Here is a 23,018-nt window from a genome sequence, read left to right on the forward strand (position 1 = left end):
CAGGCAACCACAGATGGGTTTTTCTGTCTCTAGGTTTGCCCAGTCTTACATTTCCTAGATGACATTTTAATAGAAAGAGAAATAAAGAATCACCACTTTGAGGACTGCCTCAAATGAAATCCAGAAATGAAAACAATGAGAAGCTCAGTGGAGATAAAGGCAATACAAAGATTAAAAAATCATAACTCTCAAAAAATTACATTTTTACATCCATAAGTGTGAACGGAGGCGGTCAAAAGAAATGCTCAGAGAACAAGAAAGCTCTTGGGAAATAAAAATAGGGCATCAAAGAAATTGAACAGAAGTAGAGACAAAGTTGAAAAGATCCCTTAGTCAAACAAAAAGGCAGAGATAGGGAAAATGAATTAAAAGGTTAGAGAAGTAGAGAGTAGTTCAAAATAATAGTTTCAAGCAAAAGACTAAGGAAAAACATTCTTAGGAGAGTTTAGGCAGAAATGAAAGGCAGAGTTACAGAGGCAGAAGGAGAAAGAGGTCTTCCACTCAGTGGTTCACTCCTGAAATGGCTGCAACGGCCAGAGATTGATCTGAAGTCAGGAGCCAGGAGCAGAGAGCTGGATCGGAAGTGGAGCAGCCAGGTCTCAAACTGCGTCCATATCATTTGCTGGCACTGCAGGTGGCGGCTTTACCTGCTAGGCCATAGCGCCAGCCCCATGCTTTATTTTAATAGCATAAGATATCCACAGAGGTGCTGAAACAGTGAAAAATGTGAAGACCCATATCCTGTCCAAGGATCATAGAGTTCAGAAGTGTGAGAATGCATATTAGTCTTTTTGAAACAGTTCTGATCATTTTACTGCCTTGATTTGGGACCTTCTGTGGCTCCTTTAGTTTGACACTCAAGACGTTCCTAAATCTACTACCGTGAGATACCATTTCACACCCACTAGAATGGCTATAATCCAGAAAGGTAATGACAAGTGTTAGGAGGATATGGAAAAACTGGAACCCTCATATGCCACTTGTGAGAATTTAAAATAGTTCAGTCACTTTGGAGAACAGTCGGCAGTTCCTTAAAACATTAAACATAGAGTTGCCAAACGACCCAACAATTCACTTCTGGGTTATAATCCCATGAGAAATCAAAATGCACATCCACACAGCAACATGTACGTGAATGTCAATGGCTTCATTATTCATAGTAGCCACAAAGTTGAAACAACCCAAATGTCCACTGTTGAGTGGCTAAAATGTGGAATGTTCATCCATGGGAACAGGATTGAGCCATAAAAAGGCAGCAGGCACTGACACGGGTAACAACGTGGAGGAGCCCTGAACATGATGCTGAGTGGGGAAAAAATACTGCACATTGTGTGAGTCCATTGTGTGAAATGTCCAGAATAGGCATATCCATAGAGACCGAGCTTAGTGGTTGCCTGGGCCTGAGGAAGGTTTGGGGGTAGGGTGAGGAAGAAATAGGAAGTCACTACTAATGGGTAAAGGGTTTCTTTTTGGAGTGATGTGGTAGCTGCACAGCTCTGTGAATGTACAAAAACCGTTGAGTTGTGAACTGTAAAGGAGTGAATTGTATGGCTGGAAAAAAAATTATAGGATAAGTTTTGACCAGGCTCAATAAATCTAATATTTTAAAACATCCTAACGCTAACCTCCTTTTCCAGCCTTGTGATCTCACCCAGTCTTACCCATGTTCTCTGAAGTGCAGTGCAGCCTTTTCTCCAGTTCTCCAGTTCCATACCTAGTAGTGCCTATTTTTTTAAAGCCAGCTGAACTTGCTCCTCTGCCATAAAATAGAGAAGGTAAACTCTCCCTGACAGAATAAACTCTGTTCTTCCCCTCCCACACTGTCTCTCCAAGAACTTCATTTTCTGTGCTGCAGAACATAGGAGCTGTGTGTAGTGGAGGCTGGGCAGCATTTGCAGCCATGTATCATCCAAAATTACCCTAGAAAATCCTGAAACTTGCCTGAGCAGTGCAGTTCTCTCTTTACATTTGACTCAGCCAGTTTTTCTCCCTCCAAGATGGGAACAAATTTCTGTTCTGTTGAATCCTAGTTGAAGAAACTGACTTGGATTGATAGTTACTGCATGACTCTAAATATAGCTACTATATAAATTTAAAGAGATGGGGCTGGCATTGTGGTTAAGTGTTCACTTGCGATGTGGGTTCAAGTCCTGGCTGCTCTACCTCTGATCTAGCTCCCTGCTAATGCGCCTGGGAAAGCAGCAGAAGATGGCCCAAGTGCTTGGGACCCCGTTCCTACATGGGAGACCCGGAAGAAGCTGCTGGCTCCTGTCTTCAGATCAGCCCAGCTTTGGCTGTTACGGCCATTTGAGGAGTGAACCAGTGTATGGAAGATCTCTCTGTTACTCCCTCTCTGTAACTCTGCCTCTCAAATAAATAATCTAAAAGAAAAAGAAGAAGAACAGGAAAGGCCAGCAAATAATACAAACTTGGATATACAATGACTGCTTTAAGCCCCAGTTCTTCTCAACAGAAGCAAGCTAAGGCTCTAACCTTGTGCCTGTAGGGGTGTAAAATGGACAGGTGACAGAAGGATTGGTGTACCAACTGACTTATCATTTGGAAATTCCTTAATTCAGCACACATTTTGTGTGTAATAATTGGCCTATTTCTTTTTCTTTCTTTTTTTTTTTTTTTTTTTTTTTTTTTTTTTGACAGGCAGAGTGGACAGTGAGAGAGAGAGACAGAGAGAAAGGTCTTCCTTTTCCATTGGTTCTCACCCCAATGGCCGCTGTGGCCAGCGCACCGTTGCTTCTCCTGGTCTCCCATGCGGGTGCAGGGCCTAAGCACTTGGGCCATCCTCCACTGCACTCCCTGGCCACAGCAGAGGGCTGGACAGGAAGAGGAGCAACCAGGACAGAATCCAGCACCCCGACCGGGACTAGAACTCGGTGTGCTGGCGCCGCAGGCGCCGGAATTGGCCTATTTCTAATGAGAGAAATCATCCAGCAAAACGTTTTCTAGTCAGAACATGCTGCTTTTCTAAACTTCACAGTAACTCCACTCTGCTTTTTAAGTAATTGAATGTTTGGACCCTGCTTACTGCATTGTGGGGGCTTTTACTGTACTGTGTCCAGCCTCATCTTAAATGTGATAGTTTGCATGTAAGGGGCAGGCTAAAACTAAAACCTCCTAAGAGAATGGAAGATTCAAGTCTTTTCACCTTTACACTCTTGGATGTGTACTTCCATTTTTTAAAAATGATATATTTATTTATTTAGGAGGCAGAATTAGATCTTTCATCTGCTGATTGACTCCCTAAAAGGCCACAAAGCCTGGGACTGGGCCAGGGGGAAGCCAGCAGCCTGGAAATCCATCTGGGTCTCCTATGTGGGTGGTAGGTGCCCAAGTATTTGGGTCATCTTTGGCTGCCTTCCCAGGCTTATTAGTAAGGAACTGGATCCAAAGTGGAGCAGCTGGAACTTGAACCAGTGCTCATATGGATGCCAGTGTCACAGGCAGTGGCTTAACCAGCTGTGCCACAACACCAGCCTTGGATGTGTACTTTCAGTACACCATTTGTACAGTTGGTTTATGTAAGTGAAATGTATCATAAGAAAGAATAGTTGAATAAATGAGTACTGTCTGAAACAGTATAATAATATTATAGCTGTTAACAAAGAAAAAAACAAAATTGAATTTATAACATGATGCACTGGAGTTTTGTTTGGGAGGATATATTACATGTGTGCATTGCACTTAATGCAAATAGAATATCCTTTAAAAAGAAACTGTTAGTACATGCATAAAATATTTTTGCAAGGATATGTAATAGTTTGGTAACAGCAGTAGTCTCTGAGACAGGAAACCAGGAATTGATAAGAGTGGTAGGAAGACTTGGGTATCACTGCAAATGCGCTTGTATAATGTTTGACTTGTACTGAGTGTGTATTATGGAAATACATTTATATCTTCTTACTAATTAATTGTCAACAGTTGATGGTAAATTTCTGCTTGTCAAATTGAGATGTTCATTTTAAATGAACAGAAAACATATTCATTTGTGTTACTGCTTGTTTAATCTCCAGCAGCTAAGATACCCAGGTATACCACTAATGATTTGCATATTTGTGTTTTACAGAGTTTCATCCATTTGGGAGAATAGTCTCCAGATCACTACAATTGCTAGTTTTATAGGAGCATGGCTTGGAGCATTTCCTATTCCCTTGGATTGGGGAAGACCATGGCAGGTTGGTGTTAGTTACTTAAAGCTTCAAGATACCTGTTTGTACAATGATCCCAAAGCTGATGAAGCAAGCTGTTGTGTATCCTGTTTGTTGTTCAGTTAAGGAGAGATACTGACTCCCTCTGTTGTTGTATTCTAGGCTGCTTCTTTGGGACTTGTCCCAGTGTCACAGCATCTAGGTTGCCTTTTTTCTTTTAAATTTTTTTTCTACATATATGTAGGAATAAATAAGCTTATTTTGTGGCTACATATTAGAGATAATTTTAATAATTCAGAGGGAAGGTGCCAAAATTCCCTATTATCAACTTTTATGTTTACTGTCATTTTGTTTTAGATTTATGTTTTTTTTTTTTTTTTTTTGACAGGCAGAGTGGACAGTGAGAGAGAGAGACAGAGAGAAAGGTCTTCCTTTGCCGTTGGTTCACCCTCCAATGGCCGCCGTGGCCGGCGCGCGGCGGCCAGCTCACCGCGCTGATCCGATGGCAGGAGCCAGGAGCCAGGTGCTTTTCCTGGTCTCCCATGAGGTGCAGGGCCCAAGCACCTGGGCCATCCTCCACTGCACTCCCTGGCCACAGCAGAGAGCTGGCCTGGAAGAGGGGCAACCGGGACAGAATCCAGCGCCCTGACCGGGACTAGAACCCGGTGTGCCGGCGCCGCAAGGCGGAGGATTAGCCTAGTGAGCCGCGGCGCCGGCCTAGATTTATGTTTTCTTAACTTGATTGATGGCCAAATTGAATATTGATCTTAAAAAGCATATAGTGGGGCCGGCGCTGTGGCATAGCGGGTAAAGCCACCACCTGCAATGCCAGCATTGTATAGGGGCACCAGTTTGAGTCCCGGCTGCTCCACTTCTGATCCAGATCTCTGCTATGGCCTGGGAAGCAGTAGAAGATGGCCCAGGTCCTTGGGCCCATGTACCTGTGTGGGAGACCTAGAGGAAGCTCATGGCTGCTGGCTTTGGATCAGCCCAGTTCTAGCCGTTGGCAGCCATCTGGGGAGTGAACCAGTGGATGGAAGACTTCTGTTTCTCTCTACCTCTGCCTCTTTCAAATACATGAATAAATAAATCTTTTTTAAAAAATAAAAAGCATATAGCACAGTAATTTTTGCAGTAAAGGTATGAGATATCAGAAGAAGCTAGTAAATACCAGATTTTTCCTTTCCTATCATAATGGGGTCAAGTCAATATGCTTGGTAAAGTACTGTCAAATAAGTACTCTTTTTATCCCCATTTTACAGATGACAAAACCGACACCTAAATGATAAGGAACATTTCCAAGGTCACTGAGCTAGTAGATAATTTGTTTTGATTTTTTTAAAGACATTGTAGTAAGCCAATATAAAGTTTAATAAATTCACTATTGACCATTTAGATTATGCCAATATATTACTATAATAAGCACTACTGTGATTAGCATCTTTGAATCTATAACTTCAAGGATTTTTCTAAATTTTTTTTTAAAGATTTGTTTATTTAGTTGAAAGGCAAAGTCACAAAGAGGCAGAGGCAGAGAGAGGTCTTCCATCCACTAGTTCACTCCCCAAATGGCCGGAACAACTGGAGCCGAGCTGATCCAAAGCCAAGAGCAAGGAGTTTCTTCTGGGTCTCCCATGTAGGTGTGGGGCCCAAGCACTTGGGCCATCTTCCATGTATCAGTGTGTGAATAGATGGGATATTTTAGAGTGTAAAAGTTTGATGTCTTAGACACATTTCAGTGTTCTATTTCCAAGACCATGCAGATAGTAGAAAATGAATCATAGGAAGTAGATGTGCATATGAAATGTGGGTTTATGTTTGCTTAGAAAATGTGTATGTTAATTATTTAAAAGCCAATTACTCACTTTTGTACAGGCTTTCAGCTATTGATTCATTTTTCTACCTCAGTGTTTATTTACAGTAAGGGTGAGCTGGAACCAAATCAATATTAGACTTTTAAGATTAATGTAGAATTCCACTTGAATTACTTTTTCCAGCTAGCTAATTTACATATATAACAAAATGTTGGTCTCATTAAGAATGGTTCATTCAGTTGGAATAATACTGGCTGTTCAATCATCTTTGCTGTTAGGTTAGAATATTCTAAGTTAATGACCCACTTGTTCACTTTCATCTTTTTAAATTATGATAACACTGTTAAGGGAATGATGGAATTGGTCTATAATTAAAAATCTTTTATTCATCTAATACTCATCTGTCCATCTGCCTTTTAGCAGCTATGTGCTATTCAACTAGAGAAATGAGGAGGTTTTTATTTTTCTCTCTCAGCTTTTGTTTTTAGCAAACCTGGTTGCCGTTTGTTCTTATTGCTGTTATTTGTATACTAATCACCCTCACTACACAGAACCAGTGTTCAGTATGGCTTCTGGCACTGACAGAATCTACCAGAGAAGTAGTAATCATATGAAAGAATAAGGCATTTCTGAAAAATGAAGATTATGCCAAAGCAAAGTTTCACAAGATTGCAAATACTTCATAAACTTTATTATCTAAACTATTTTAAAGGCTTTTAGTTCTCTGTGCCTTGTAACCTAATACATATTTGATAGATTTTTGGTAAAGCAAGCATTTCTGGATTGTGGCCTGGCTTTATTTATAGTCTAGTCAGAGAAACCAGAGTGTGTGGTTAAGCAGTTATACTTTCTTTAAGGCCACACATGCACACACACCCAACATCCCACATCAGCTGTTAACATGTTTTCATCCATTTTCTCTACCTTGAACTCAAATTTGACTTTGTATAATGTTCCTGAATACAAGCAAAAGATGGTTAACGATGAGAGTTCTATGAGACATTTTAGCATATTTGTATTTTAAAAGTTATTTCTTCATTGAATTAGAAGGCCTTTTGAAAATGTCTTTTCTGTGGAAAAGTTTTTTTTTCTTAATATAAATCTTAAATGATTTTAAGTAATGTCCAGTCTGTATAGTTGGGGGAAGCCTTTCTCTGTAGAAGGCAGCAGGGCATTTGATAAAGAGAATACGGTAGGGTGCTACCCTCTGTTGTTGGTCGTCTTTGTCATATTAGAAAATATTTATTTTTATTTTTTTTAAATTTTTTTAAAGGCAGAGTTAGAGAGAGACAGACAGACAGAAAGGTCTTCCTTCCATTGGTTCACCCCCCAAATGGCTGCTACGGCCAGCGCGCTCTGCCGATCCAAAGCCAGGAGCCAGGTGCTTCCTCCTGGTCTTCCATGCAGGTGCAGGGTCCAAGGACTTGGGCCATCCTCCACTGCCTTCCCGGGCCACAGCAGAGAGCTGGACTGGAAGAGGAGCAACTGGGACAGAACCGGCACCCCAACCAGGACTAGAACCCAGGATGCCGGTGCCGCAGGCAGAGGATTAGCCTAGTGAGCCACAGCGCTGGCCAAGATAGTGATCTGATAAGAAGTGTTGTTGGTTATTCTGAGCAAGGGAAATTGACCATGAGGTTTTTAAACTCACATGTTTTGTTAATAGATACTCAGATAACATGATGATTAAGAGCTCTGGTAACAGATCACTGAGTTCAAATCCTGGCTCTGCCACTTGCTAGTGAGGCTTAAATTTTTTTTTTTTTTTTGCCAGGCAGAGTGGACAGTGAGAGAGAGAGACAGAGAGAAAGGTCTTCCTTTGCTGTTGGTTCACCCTCCAATGGCTGCCACGGCCGGTGCGCTGCGGCCGGCGCACCGCGCTGATCCAATGGCAGGAGCCAGGTACTTCTCCTGGTCTCCCATGGGGTGCAGGGTCCAAGCACTTGGGCCATCCTCCACTGCACTCCCTGACCACAGCAGAGAGCTGGCCTGGAAGAGGGGCAACCGGGACAGAATCCGGCGCCCTGACCAGGACTAGAACCCGGTGTGCCGGCGCCCCAAAGCGGAGGATTAGCCTAGTGATCCGCGGCACCAGCCAATGAGGCTTAAATTATAAAATCCTTCTAAGATACTTAGCATCTGATAATTTCTGCATAACCTTGTAGGCATTTGTGACTTATGAAAGTGGTTTAATGATTATATTTGTAGCATTCCTCCCCAAAAATGCAAATTGCATTAGTTGAGGTTTCATTTGTGTTGTCTCTGTTTTATTTGTGCCCAGCAGCACTTCAGTTAGTTGAGCTGATGGTTAATTTTTTGGTTTCTCTAGAATTGTTACACTGGTTCAGGCTGTTTGGATTTCACATAATATTCAATCCTGTTTGACTTCGGAGATAACAGCAAAAAGGGTAACATTTGCAGATAGTGTGCCACACATGCGGTTTGGCACTATCACACAGGTAGCTGAATGCTGACCACTTTCATTTCTTTTTATATACTAGAAAGTCAAAGTGTGGGAGGGAGGAGAACACATCTTGCTTAGAATTACTTGGCTGGCCAGAGACATAAAACTCAAACAAGAACCCCACTGCAACATGGTCCCCTTCATCCCTGGAGACTTGGAACATAGCTTTCCTTTGTTCAAGATGGCCATAGCTTGGATCTCTTTGGTATAGCCCAAGTAATTATTATATGGCATTTCTTTTCTTTGCTGTTTCCTTTAAATGCCAGGACCACCCTGGTGGTGCCTGAATTTTAGGCCATAATTTAATATGTCTTTGGGAGGATGATTTAAGCTAATATACAATGCTTTTGTGCCCCCAGGCCCCACAAATGTGTTTAAACAATGGACTTCAATGTCACTACCTCTGAAAGGAATTAGACCAGATAATCAGGTCTTTTCTAAGATACTTCGTTCTTAAACTTAAAAAGTAAAATTGATTTAATAATAGTAAAATATTATAATCAACTGACTTTGAAACTTTGGAATTGTAAACACCTGATATTTTAAAGATTTTAAATTGTTAAAAATATTTGTACGTATTCCTATCCAATACCACATAAATATGACATTGTTGTATTTAAATTTTTCCCTCCAGTTTTACCAGGAGAAAATTTAATATTTGTCAAACAGATATATGAATTTTCTTAAGTCACAGATGGCAGATAATTTCTTATATTGAAATTTGAAATCATAGGATTATAACTAAATGAATTATTGCAAATTGCAGAAAGGAGAGATAAAAATAAGATTATAGATTTGGTTGATTGAAGAGTTGCATGTTTTTAGGTTAATTGGTATTTCTTTTTACCAAAGAGATTGTATTGTTTTAGACCCAAATAAAATATTAATTTGTATGAATATGATTTATGTTTTCAGGAGGGAGGGGCACATAGAACACTTAACTGACAGGAAGCAGTTGTGGATTTAAAAGCTGCTTGTGACAGTATGTGCGTTGCTTGTGCTCTGTGAATGGATCAGTCCTGTGAGAGTAGTGCCCGCCAGGCCAACCTATTTGCATGAATTGGGGCCAGGCCTAGTAGCAAGACTTGGACAGGAGTTCTGCCTGGAGACCCATGTATAACTCTCCCGAGATCCTCTTGGCCTTAGAGAGTGTTTGGAGGACACACAGCAGTACGCTCTATAGCCAGAGAACGGCAGCCAGGTTGATTCTCTGCACACGCACAAGGGGACTTCAGAAAGTTCATGCAAAAGTGGAAATAAGAGGTGTTTATTTTGGCACAAAATTTTTTGAAATCCATGCAGAGTTTTTCCAGTACACATTTTCATGAACTTTTTAAAGAACCGCTTTCCAGCATAATTATTTTAAGAGAATATTGGCCTTTTTGAGTTTATGATGGAAGATACATAACAAGGAGTCACTTGATGCAGAGAGAAGACAATAATAGATAATAGTTCTCCTTCCCAGCCACTCAGGTTTTAGAAGGGTTTCTTTTTCATGGTAATTTTCATTTGTACCCACTTAGGTTGTATTGTATTTTTATGCAACAAGGGTTATTCTATTTGATAATTTTTTAAAAAATTTGATTTTTTTTTGACAGGCAGAGTTAGACAGTGAGAGAGAGAGACAGAGAGAAAGGTCTTCCTTCCATTGGTTCAACCCCCAAATAGCTGCTACAGCCGGCACTGCGCTGATCTGAAGCCAGGAGCCAGGTGCTTCCTCCTGGTCTCCCATGCGGGTGCAGGGCCTAAGCACTTGGGCCATCCTCCACTGTCTTCCGGGGCCACAGCAGAGAGCTGGACTGGAAGAGGAGCAACCGGGACAGAACTGGCGCCCCAACTGGGACTAGAACCCGGAGTGCCATTGCTGCAGGTGGAGGATTAGCCAAGTGAGCTGTGGTGCTGGCCAAAAATTTGATTTTTTAAAACTGGATGAAAAGATTGTCATTTTGGTGTCAAACACTTGTGAACGACTTCCTTTCCATGAATGTCTGTTAGAAATTTTCTGTTTTCATTAAACAGAATTTGGAGAAATGTTTGTGGTAATGCAACTGAGTCATCTGTTTGGTACTACATGTATTTTTTTTTTATTTGACAGATAAAGTTAGACAGTGAGAGAGAGGGAGACAGAGAGCAAGGTCTTCCTTCTGTTGGTTCACCCTCCAAATGGTTGCTATGGCCAGAATTACGACGATCTGAAGCCAGGAGCCAGGTGCTTCCTCCTGGTCTCCCATGCAGGTGCAGGGACCCAAGGATTTGGGCCATCCTCCACTGCACTCCCAGGCCACAGCAGAGAGCTGGACTGGAAGAGGAGCAACCAGGACTAGAACCTGGTGTTCATAGGGGATGCCAGCGCCACAGGTGGAGGACTAACCAAGTGAGCCATGGTGCCAGCCCCATATACTGCATGTATTTTTAAATACTATTTGTGCCATGAAGAATGTTGAATAGAAAAATCTCTATACGTAAAGACAGAAAATTTTAAGATCGGATTTTTAGTAATTTTAATTAAAAAGGCAGAGAGATCTCCTATCCACCGATTCACTCTCCAAATGCCCATTCACTATGGCAATTGGGCCAGACTGAAGCCTTGAACCAGGCATTCAGTCTCTCTCCCAGTGGGTGGCAGGGCCCCAAGTATTTGAGCCACCACCTGCTGTCTCCCACGGATGCAAATAAGGAGGAAGCTGGAATAGAGGCTCTAACCCAGGCAGTCTGATGGGAGTAACCACTGTCCCAAATGCTTGCTCCTAAGACCTAATTAGTAAGACACATGAGGAAGCTAGATTGCTTGACAAGTCAATATGAATTCCGTTGCCATAATACAGTTTTCAAATCTTTAAAGCAATAAGAAAGTTAGTTGAAATTGCTCGAGGAGTGGTTTTCACTAGGCAGTCTTGCTATCTCCCTTTATTGAGCTGCTACTTTTGCCATTTTAAAAAAATTTTGCTCTACAAAAAGCAGGAATGTTGCCGTTAGATAAAGAAACTCTCAGGGAACAGTGGGTAAGCTGTCACTTGGAATGCCTGCATCCCCTCTGAGAGTTATGGGTTCAAGTCCCAGCTCCTCCATGTCCAATCCAGCTTCCTGCTAACGTGCACCCTGGGAGGCATCAGGTGAGATGGCTCAAGTACTTGGGTCCCTGCCACTTGTGTGGGTGCCCTGAATGGAGCTCTTGCCTTTGGCCTGGCCCAGACCTGATTGTGGCACCTGGGGAGCAAGCCAGTGGATTGAAGTTCTCTGCATTTCAAATAAAATTAAAATTAAATTATCTTTTAAAAATGCCTATGATATAATTAAGGACTGCTTATTTCAGGAAAGTCAAGCAGATATTATTTTAAGTACAAAGGCGGATCCACTACTAGCAAACAATCTTAAAAGTCAGTCCAGCATTTTACTCTGCTGATGGCATGGACTCCTTGGGATTTATATAACATTAAATAGCAAAGATTCTAAGCCTTAACCTTGCATTAGACAAAACTTTTAAAACATTGATTTCATATCTGGCTGTCAGGTGGAGGTGAAGTTGGGTGGTTTAAGGAACGTCTGTGAAAGTGTGTGAGGACAAAGCAATGCTGAAGTGACAGTGACTCACACAGAATCCAGCTGGCGTTCCCCAGGGTTTAGTATTCTCCCAACACCTGGACAGTGAGCTTGTTAAGGGAGTGCAGGTGCTCACCCTTGGCCGATGACAAGGAGACTCACAAGCATGAGAAAACAGGAAAGAATATTCTCTCAAATGTTCACATACAATGTTAAATACAAACTAAGAAGTTCAGTGGTTTACATAGATAGTGAACTATGCATATTATTTTATTTGTAACCCCATATGTTAAGGAGGGACACTGTTAAAGTAACAATCACTTAAAAAGCAACAACCAACAAACCAGTATTTAATTTGGTATTGAAAATAATGAAAGTCAAATGGAAGCAGTATGTAGTAAGTTAACTAAGATAATTCATAACAAAAACCATTAATTCAAGCTCTGCTTATTGGAAACACAGTAATTCAACACAGACTAACCTAAAATGTAGCTATAGAGATAGAATAAGGGTATAAGTTAGCAAAGTATTAAATAAGATTTCAGGGAGCCCCAAAAATTGTTTAAGAACTGGTAAATCTCTTTATGCAAAACTGATTAACTACAAAGTTCTTATGAGTTCATTCATACATGACCTTATTTGAAGTAATGTATTTGCATTCACTAGCAAAGTTCATGTCAATCAGATATTTTTGAAGTATTTTATTTCCCAGATAGTTCGCTAGTTTGAAATAGTCATTCCAGTGGTTAGTTTGAATTTCTCTTGAAACCTAAGCCTTTAATGAAGACATGCTTCTGCAAATAAGGCAATTTTTCTACAATTTGCTTATGAAGAAAACAAATCTTTGGTTTTTAGTTAAAGTGGCCAGAAGGGATTTTGCAAAACAGAAATAGTAAAGAACCAAAGCAATTGAAACACTCTTAATAAGCAATGGGAAACTCCAAACCCCATCAAGGTCAATAGAGTACCTAAGGCACCTCAGGTTCAGATGATACAATCATCTTTGCTTTAGAGTTCTGATAATCTAAATATATGATTTTACCATCTTGAGAATGTGAAACCAAAAGGTTAACATCCAACAATGATTATTGTGAATAAGAAAGGTGAGAATCTAAGGGTTGACGGGAGACACTGGAGATCATGTTCTTCCTCCCATTTGTGAAAGGTGAGGAAACTGAGGCCCGCCAAGAAACAGGTGACACCAGTTTATGTCTCCAGCTTCCTGATCTGTTTCTCTTAGAATAGAACAGAGTCTAGGTTTTAACTTTCATTGGCTAGCAAATCAAGTGCGAAGGGTTTCAGAGATGTGAATTTGAAAAAGAAAAAAAAAAAAATCCCATCAAATCCCCAAAGGCAACTTGGGAATGTATAATACTTTACTGTCTTAATTCCTTTATAGCATAAGTTGGATAGCTTAGCTAATATGTTGATTGGTTTATGCAATTTTTGTCAATTCTACCTAAAAATATTAGGTCAAAATTTAATGGAAGGTTACATTTAAGATTCACTTGAGCACATTTAAGGCCATGATACTTAATGTGAACCACCATGTCTTGGGAGAAAGAAGATATCCAATGTCTAGCTCAGAGAGAAAGCTCCAGACCATTTATCCAGTAGACTCTCCATCTTCACTAGGGAAGATGATGCTCATTATTTTAAAAAATTTCTACAAAGCTCACATACAACAAGACAGTACATCCTAGGTTTGTGACTGATAGGAGCACTTAAGGCTATCATTTTCAAGTATAAAAGTTTAGTGTTCCATTACCCAATCTGTGCAAGAGACATAGCTATAAGCTCAAGTCATGGAAGTTATCAGAAGCTCACCAAAGACTTAAAAAAATCGTAATTTAGGCAACAGCAAGTTGAAATGTAGGAAAAGCTGGAAAAATGATGGATTTGATTACACGTCTCTAAACTGCATTATGCTGTTCTCAATGAAGTGTGTCTAACACTATTGTCTGGAATAAGGCAGAGCTTCACAGCAGACCAAACAGGAAGCCGAGTCAGGTAAAAGGAAGCGTGAGTAAGATGGTTCACCCCTGCACAGCTGTATGGCCCGTTCCCCCAAGACAGAGATCAGAGATGGCTCCAGTATACGGCGTGAGTTCCCAGGTGAACAGGAAGATTTGTCTCCAACTGTGGTTCTAAACGGAGCCTTTTACAAGCGACCGACACACGCTGATCTAGATGAAATCCACCAACACTGTTTACTTCTGGCTTGATGTCATATTGTGAGATGTAATGCGGCTGGAGAAAACTGGGTGTTTGGAAGCCAGTATTATGTTTAACTTACAGTCTGTGTGGATACGCAAGTTACAGTTCTATAACTTCTGCTGTAGTTCCCGTGCTATATCTGGAACGTTACAGAGTTTTGTGGAAGCAGCTGCTCTGTTATAAATTCCATGAACATGCTTGAATTCTACATCTTTCCTCTTTAACGACATTAAAGTTTGTTGTGGTTTGGTCAGCATACACACTTGCCATTTCATTTCATATACACAGCCAATATGAGATTTGTTTTTTTTTTTAAATCACTAGCTAGTTCAGAAAGCTAAATTGAGTCCAGTATTATGGCAAATTCTGACCCAAAATTTTAATTTGTAACTTTAGCCTGTATCTCATGCAGTTTGGGGAGCAAACTAAATCTACAATTCGCAGAAGCCTTGATACAATTGAATGCACATTAACTAAAATGTGTACATTTTTTAGTGTTCATGATAAATGCAGGTATGACCTTATTACACTTTTGGCATTCTTTAAGAAAGCACATTAAGCTTTAATATAGAAATACTTAGGATACACTTAACTTGTGCTCAAGAAGACATTTGTTCTTTTTTGATCTCATACATTCTCTCCGCAGGTGTGGCCCATCTCCTGTACGCTCGGAGCGACCTTTGGCTACGTGGCTGGCCTTGTTCTGTCACCACTCTGGATATACCGGAATAGAAAGCAACTTACATACAAGAACAATTAATTGGAGCAAAGGGAGAAGATATTTCTTTGTGCAGATTCCATAAGGGCTGTGCAGAAATGTCTACGGTCAAAGCCAAGCAGTTCCATTTACAGCACTGTTTTTTTACATAGTTAACATGATGTGATTGTAGCTTTTTAAACTATGAAACCCCTGAGAGATTGTATCTTCTAGTTGAAATAAAGTATTTATAATAGATTGTGGCTTCAGATGCTGTTTGCTGCTTCTTAGACATTTAAGAAACATTCTTAATAAACGCTGTAGAATTCTGAGGACATGAAACCGCTTCCTTCTTTCAGAGGTCTGGGTGTAGCTGCGGCATTTGCACGCGATCTGAGAAGTGGACAGTTCCCTTGGCCACCGCAGATGGCTCTCACGTGATCAGACAACAGTTTATACATCTTGATCCTATTCTTTTTTTTACTGTGTGTTTCTTTGGAGTTAAAATGGCTATGATAGCCTCATCAAAAACAGTCTTCAATCCCTTCTGGGTTAAAGCTGAACATTCCACATAGCAGCATGCTCCTATCTGCGAGGGAAAAAAGCAGAGAGCTATAAAACCTTTTCTGTACAACTGGTGTGTGACACAAATACATCGCGATACGCAAAATTATAAAATAGAGCTGTGAGAGTGAGCGAAGCAGGGCGAACTGACTGCTAAAACACTAGGGCCAGCCCTGCACACTTTCCAGATGCCAAATCCATCCGTTCGTCATTCACTGGGCACCTTTTATATACATCAAGCTGGGGTCAGATGCTGAGACCCTACAGTGGGCTGAATAAAAGGGCACAGTCGCTGCTGTGCGCACCTACTTTTGGCTTAGGTTCTCCCGGGGGAGAGGGGCACACGGGAAGGGACTGCCAAGCAGCTGGAGGGACCTTCCAGGGAGGAAAGGCCAAAGGAGGGGCCTGGAACGCCTGGGGACGCTGGCGGGAGGGCGAGGTGAGCGGTGAGGGTGAGGGACAGCTGGGGCAGCGCTCCTGGGAGGCAGAGATGCCCGCGCAGGAGCAGTAAGCAAGTGGGCGTGGTGGGGAGTGAGGCCAGGGAGGGCCCGAAGAACTTCACCTCCCGTGGTCACCAACAGTTGACTCTTGCTTTTCCTGGCCCACTGTGAGAACACACAGGGAGCCATGAAGACCCTGTCCTGCCTTACCGTGTTTCAGAGGGAGGTCAGCCTTCACTGGGGGGGACCACACGGGAGGTAAGCAGGGTCACACTGAGTGAGCTCGGAGCAGAGCCCTGCAAGCAGTGAGAGTGAGTGATGCCCACTCAGGGAGCGACAGCAAGGAGGCCAGAGTGCTAGAGGCGGGCAGGGGCCTGGGGCCAGGCCTGGGTGGCTACTCTGAGGACTGAGCAGAACAGTGCCTTGACCCAGCGTACACTTCAAGATCCACCCTGGCTGCCGAGTTGAGAACAGGTCATCCTGGGGTCCAGACACAGAAGCAGAAAGGTGAGTTAGGAGCCGCTGGAGTGAATCCAGGCCAGCGGGAGATGACCAGGACGAAGTGTCTGAACTCGAGTGTGGTCTGAAGGCAGAGCGGCACGTTTTGCTGAAATGCGAGGCTCAGCGCTGAAGGCAGACCTGAGTAAGCGGGAGGACAGGCCCCGGGGGTGAAACTTAAGAATCCTGCACTGGACATGTCCAGCCACTTGATGATGGCTGCATAGCCACATCTGGCAGTGTAGGGACAAGGTCCAGGCCAGACATCGATTTGCCTTCAGCCGGATACTGTTCAAGCCATACAGCCCTGGGAAGCTCCCACAGGCAGAGGGCGTAAGCAACCCCAGGAAGAAAAAGCCAGCCACCATGCTGCATGCGGGGGCCCGCACCACCAATACTGGGGACCAGGGAAGTGAGGAGGGAGGAGATGCCGAGGAGAGGAACTGAGGAAGGCAAGTGAAGAAAATGTTTTAACATGGGACCAACAGGGCCTGCTGACAGGTCTAGAAATGGGGTCATCGTGTTTTGCAACTCCCCTTTTTTTTTTCCCTGAGACTACATAATTGATCTGAACATCTCAGCAGATAGGGCAGCAGGCTTTTCACAGGGGCAGGGCATTTTTTGCCATTAGGAACAACGCAGCATCTCGAGCTGTCTCGCTGAGCACATCCCCAACAATTTCCTTTTCTTACTATAAATCAACAAAGTACAACTGCGCATACTTGTAAGGTGCAAAGTGTTGCTATGTGGATACAGTGCGGAATGATTAGATCACACTGACACATTTGCCGCCTCAAATACCTATTATCTTTTGTGCTCGGAGCGCTGGAAATGTACTCTCAGCAGCGTTGAAGCACACAATGCACCGTCATTGAACCGTGGTCCCTGTGCTGTGCCACGGTGCTCAGAAGCTCCATCCCTCCCGTCTAACTGAGCTGTATATCCTTTGACCAACATCCTAATTATTGTCTTGGGATAAATGGTTACATACAGAATTGCTGGCTCAAATGAGAGCGTGAGGTTAAAGGCTTTTGCATGCTGTCAAGATTGCTTTTATTCAACAACACACAGTCCAGCGGCGCGCCCATTTGCCTGCACCCTCGGAACAGTGGCTACGGTTCATTTCTCATCTGTTGCCAATTTGCTAGGTGGAAATTAAACTGACATCTGATTACTAAATGAGTTTGAACAGATTTCCTCTCGATGCAATCTGCAATTCCCACTGCTGTGGAGCTCCCACTACTGGTGCTTGGCCACTTGTCTGTTGAGGGTGAGTGTCTTTTTCTGGTTAATCCACATGCCAGGGGCCCGGTGTACGGAGGATGCTTACCCATTGGTTTGCCACACTTGTCAAATTGGTTTACGTGCCTTCTACATTTTGTTCCTGGCATTTCGTGTGATAGGAAACTTCTAGGTAGCTAAATCATCACTATCTTCCACTTACGACTTTTACCTTTAGGGCATTTAGAAATTCCTTCTCTCCCCACAATTACAAAACAGGACACGTGGAATCCCTACAGCCACTTGCCAGCGGGGCATTTACATCTGCTTTAGGAAGCAGCGTCCTCCCCAAAGCTTTCTGGCTGTCTTCTGCCTCCTCCTAGTACACCCAGAAAGCCCCGATCAGATGCTGCTTCCACAAAAGCCCTACTAAAGTCACAGCACTTAAAAAAACGAATTTCTTAACGGTAGGGCCGGCGGATAAGAAGTGCCCCCAGCCTTGGGGTGGGGAACGCTGTGAGTGAGAAGATACAGCATGCATCACCTCACATCGTTTTTCAGAAGGCTCACGTTTTCAGTTCTCTTTTCATAAAAAGACTGGAGGAAATTTCAACACATGTCTTTTCAAACTTGGCTATAATCTTTTTTTTTTTTTTCCCCACAAATTCAAACTGTCATCTTCTGGCCCTTTTCCGCCTTAACGCCGCGAGCCCCGGCTGAAGACGCAGCAGCGGGGAAGCAGGGCTGACAGCATCCCGTCAGCACCGTTCCGGACGCGTCTTCTACACCACGGTGTCACAAAAACCAGTGGAAAATGGAATGAAAAGATTAACTTGATTTGGGTGCAAAGACATTTTTGAAATCCATGCATATAAGAGGTAGTTGAAGAAAAAGTTCATGGGGACGTGTTTTATGCCAAAACTATGCATGGGTTTCAAAACCTTTTTGCAGCGTTTTTCCATGGACTTTTGAAAGGACCTTTGTAGGCAACTTTTTAAGGAAATACCGCTGGCAATGTAGCGCAGGTGTAACAGCTTGGGCCCTGGCCTCCGGCTCTGGTCTGAGCTGCAGGACCTTGGGCAAGTCACTGGTCAGCTCCAAGCCCAGTTCTCTCTGGCCCATGGGGGAAACGATTGGCCTCCCCTCGCTGAGTCAGCACGAGGATCACAGGAGACAACGCGGGTCAAGCACAGCGCAGGGCCCGGCACACAGTAAGCACACAAGAAATAACGGCTTCTGGCATCATCTCAGCTTCTCTTAAAGTCCGCGAACGTTCCATACCTCTTTTGCTAGCTTCTGTCCTTGTTCCACACATATGGGCTTTTCTTTCATATCATTCAGTCTTGCTAACGTTTTGGGGTCATCCCGGAGATCAATCTAAGAAAGATCAATAACATCCCATAATATTACCAAAAACAGATTGAATGAGACAACTGAATTTGCAAAAACAACTGCTTGCTTTCTTTGGGCGCTGTGCTTTCTAGAAATAGCATAAAACTCAGTAACTTGCAGCCCAGACGAAACACTTCCATCATTTGCTACACCTGGGCTCCCTCTGTGTGTCAGCAGCCCCCTCCCCGCAACGAGACAGGGCACAAAACGCGAATGGCGAGACCCCACAGCCGTACCTGAGTTCCTATCAACAAGAAGGGGACGTTTGGTGCATATTCCTTAAGTTCCGGCACCCACTCCTCTTTCACGTTCTGAAACGAGGCTGGGTTGACGACGGAGAAGCATATGAGGAAGACATCAGTCATTGGGTAAGACAAAGGCCTCAGACGATCGTAGTCTTCCTAAGGAGCAAGAAAGACCCCAGCGTTGCCGTGTGTGTCTGTGGCTGACCCGCGGGCTGCACACCCGGGGAGGCGCTCCAGGTCAGCAGTGCTCCCCCACTGGAACCCGAGCTCTCCCCGCACAGCAGCGCGGACCCCTTCTGTCTGTGTCACTCCGGAGGCTCCGCCCACCACACGTGACAGGACGGTGAACGAGCGCCAGGAGCACTCTGAGAAGATACACTGTGGTTACTAACGGTGCCCCCGGGAAGACTGCGAGCTAAGGAGCTCCCACCCACAGCTGAGGAGCCAGGCGCTGCGCGTTCTAACAAAGGACGTAGACTCAGTGCCTGCGACGTGTCCAGTACAGACCAGCTCGTCCACAGAGGACTCGCTGAATCCCCGCCACAACCGTGCGACGCAAGCATCCGTTAGAGTAAACCGAGGCACGGAAGCGCGACAGCACGTGTAGGGAGGTGCGGCGGGTGCGGGGAGGGGCTGGGATCAGGAGGGTGCCCTTACCTCTACAGCCGCGCCAGGCCTTTGCCTCTCCTTGTTTATACAGGTTTCTTGATTGTGTGCAGGTGAGAATTTACAGATAGAAACATACAGAGCAAATCCACCTCCTGCCGCCGGCTTTCCTCTCCAGCTTCCATTTCCCTGCCCAGATGCTTTCCTGAGTATCCGCCCAGCTGTTTTTCCAAGCACCTGTGTGTCTACACTGCACACGTGCACACGTCCGGACACCAGCGAGACCCTACAAGACGCGTGCACCTTCTGCCCCCTCCTCGCCCCGTCCATCCTGGAGACCCTTCCAAACCGGAACACTTCAGACCCCACGTTATCTTAACCTGCCACTTCATCCGCATGTCCCACGCAACAGCTCTACTCCCGGGGACTGTTTTGCTACCATACGAAAAGACAACATCCGACAAGTCAGAGCACTCGATATACTTCCTGTCCTCTTTTGTCCCTCCGAACTGCAAGTTCCTAGGAGAGAGGGAGAAAATGCTTCCATCTTAGCGCCCTGCCCTGCAAGCCGACACTCCTGGGCAGGGCTGCCCTCGGCATGGTCCAGGAATGGGTGCGCGCATTAAAACCCACTCAGCTGTTTCTCGTCCGCCAGTACTCACGGAAATAGAAGCGGGGATGCGACCCCACGGGGTCATGAGGAATTCAAGCGATAACAGCCGAGGCACATGTGAGAACTTGCCCATGGAGATCCCCTATCCCCTGGGACCCTGACTCTCCCACTCATTTCCCTGCAAAAATCCACACAGGCCCCCAGGAGGCCGCCCCTTTCCTGGCTTCCTTCTTCCCTCCAGCCACCGAGGGGACGCACCTGGGATGAAAAATGAAATTGTCTGTGCTGGCATCAGAACACACCAACGCAGGGAGGCCTCAGGGGGTGGGGCCGTGTTCAGGAGCAGGAGAGCAGGCCGTATGAAAACTGGGGCACTAGGCAGTCAGCGGGGCACCCCACGGCCCTCCCACTCCCTAAAGTGGAGCTGTCTGTAAGAACGCCAAATTTGAAATTTTAATGAGAGTTTTACTTTTCAAGCAACTCCGCCTTATCAGGGAAAAAGAACCGTGTGCTCCCTCCCCTGGGTGGGGGTGGGAGATGGCTAGGACCAGACAGCAGCCAAAGCCAAGGTTCTCCAGCATTGCTTCGCAGTAGGAACCCCAACATTCTGCCCAACACAGACCTGCTGTGCCGATCCCTTCCGTAGCCAATGGGGCCCGGCCTTCCTCGGGAAATTCACCCATGCACGTGAATTTCCTATGCATGTGTTGCACTGCAGATTTTGTTAGAATAATTAGAATGGGAAGAACTGGGGTCATAAAAATAAAAATAAAAAAAAATGAAACAAGCAAGTCTATGACTCCTGGGAAAGAAAAGTAACTTCCTCCCTCTCAACTGTCCAGGATGAACTCCTTCCAGCAAATGGCAGTTACTACGAGGACGAGTAGTAGCCACGCAGGCTAAAGTCTAAAAACAGACAAGAAATTTAGAAAATTAGTTCCCCATGCATGCCGTCTCTGGCATTACGTAAAGCTGTTTATACTGCTGCCCAGCCTCCTGAGTGAGCTCAATGCGGGAAAGTCGGATTGGGAATAATCCGTGGGGGCATGGACACTGCCCCCTGGAGGAGCCGCGTGGCGCTGGCCCCACACAGGTGCAGCACCTGCCCCTGCTCCAAAAGCAGAAACCTCGTGGCCGACTCTCCGGAGCCCTCCGAATTAACAGACCGATTCTATTTGCGCTTGGATCAAAAAGGAGGTCCTGAAACGCGTCCGCGGGGTCCCTGGAGCATTCTCGGGAGTGTGGACGCACACCAATGACAGGGATCTGATGGCAAAGCCGAGGCCAACGGGCTCGCTGGGCTGCTCAGCAAACACATCGGCTTCTTACCAACTGGCTAAGGATGAGAGGCGCGGGTTTCCAGATGCGTGTCCTGGTGGCGCCAAAGGCCCTCCACCCTGGAAGAACACGGCACACTCGAGGAAACCCAAGACCGAGTTACAACACTGAATCTCAGCAAATGCCCGCCAGCCACAGCCCCCTTTCCACGTCCCACGGGGCCAGCTGTGTCCAGCAGCCTCTCTGCTTCGGTTCTCTTCTTGTCCCCTTCGGTGGACCCGCTGCGTTAGTGTTAACACCTGCTGTGTTAGTAAAACACAGGCTGCTGGGCTGTGCGTCTTTTAAAGTACAAATCCAAAGCGTGTTATTTTTCAGAAAGCCGTGGGCACCAGGCAGGGCCGCCTCTGCCTCACGGGGCCAGCAGGGGTGCTGGCCACCTGGGAGCAGCAGCAGGGCTCCGTGGAGATGTCCTGAGGATGCACACATCCCTGTAAGGATGGGCCTCCCTGCACCTGCCGCAGCCAGGGGGTGAGATGGGAGACGGCTGAAGGTGTCAAGTCTGCTCACAGGAAGCTCGTGATGTGCGAGACAAGGCGCGTGTCATCGCATTATTCTGATTACAGTGTGGTGACTACCCAAAGTGTAGAGGACGTGAAGGAAAACCTCTCAGAAGAGGGATTGGGGTTGAGCCTCGGACTTGAACATACTGGACCGCTGTGGCCTTGGATAAGCCCCGTTTCTCAGGCCCTTGGTTTCTCTGTCTACAAAGGGAGCCCTTGCCACCAGCTCTGAAGACATAAAGGTCTCTAACAACCCTGCGGGGGTCTCTGACTCAGGAGACCCAGTCGCTTCCCTCCAAGCAACCTAGCTTAACAAAAGGTGGGGCCATGGCCGACCAGGGCTCTACAAGGCAAGCCTCGGCCTTGGACAGTCTAGGACGGCTTCTGAGCACTTTAAGAAGTTCCTAAAGCGGATGACAACAGGGTTGGTGCCGATGACTCGTGGCTTTGTGGCGTAGCAAGCAGCGCCCCTGGGTCACTTCCCCACACAGCAGCAATCTCCCTCTGAAACATCTGTCTCCACAGAGCAGCCCAAAATAGGCACGGCCGGCCTCTGGAAGCACGCCCACCCACCCAGTGGCCACCAGCTCGCGCGGCTGGAAGCTGGCTTCTGGAAATGCCGTGTCTGGTCATCAACCCAACCTAGGCGCTGGGGCTGCCTCTACAGCCGCCTGCTAGTCACGTCTGGGTTCATCTTGTACTTAAC

The 23,018-nt window shown here is 45.0% G+C and overlaps 2 protein-coding genes across 8 annotated transcripts in view; one reads left to right on the forward strand and one right to left on the reverse strand.

The window, feature by feature from the left end:
* Positions 1-15,237, forward strand: part of PIGF (phosphatidylinositol glycan anchor biosynthesis class F) — a 36,722-nt gene extending 21,485 nt beyond the window's left edge. For 6 of the 7 annotated variants that reach the window (XM_008254443.4, XM_008254442.5, XM_089327704.1 and 3 more), the window contains 2 exons: positions 4,082-4,190; positions 14,845-15,237. In XM_008254443.4, coding sequence (XP_008252665.1) covers positions 4,082-4,190; positions 14,845-14,958 — 223 coding nt within the window. In that variant the 3' untranslated portion in view covers positions 14,959-15,237. Of the gene's footprint in view, positions 1-4,081; positions 4,195-14,844 lie in introns of all 7 variants that reach the window. The other variant, XM_051842949.3, reaches the window with a different exon arrangement.
* The window catches only part of RHOQ (ras homolog family member Q), a 36,202-nt gene continuing 22,876 nt past the window's right edge, over positions 9,693-23,018 (reverse strand). The window contains exons 3-5 of the mRNA XM_051842945.3: positions 19,247-19,411; positions 18,900-18,995; positions 9,693-15,484 (exon numbers count right to left, since the gene is read on the reverse strand). Of these exons, the coding sequence (XP_051698905.1) occupies positions 15,329-15,484; positions 18,900-18,995; positions 19,247-19,411 (417 nt within the window). The 3' untranslated portion in view covers positions 9,693-15,328. The remainder of the gene's footprint in view (positions 15,485-18,899; positions 18,996-19,246; positions 19,412-23,018) is intronic.

The sequence above is a fragment of the Oryctolagus cuniculus genome, chromosome 2 (assembly GCF_051225735.1).
Source record: "Oryctolagus cuniculus isolate XC-2025 breed Fujian yellow rabbit chromosome 2, ASM5122573v1, whole genome shotgun sequence".
Taxonomy (NCBI): Eukaryota; Metazoa; Chordata; class Mammalia; order Lagomorpha; family Leporidae; genus Oryctolagus; species Oryctolagus cuniculus.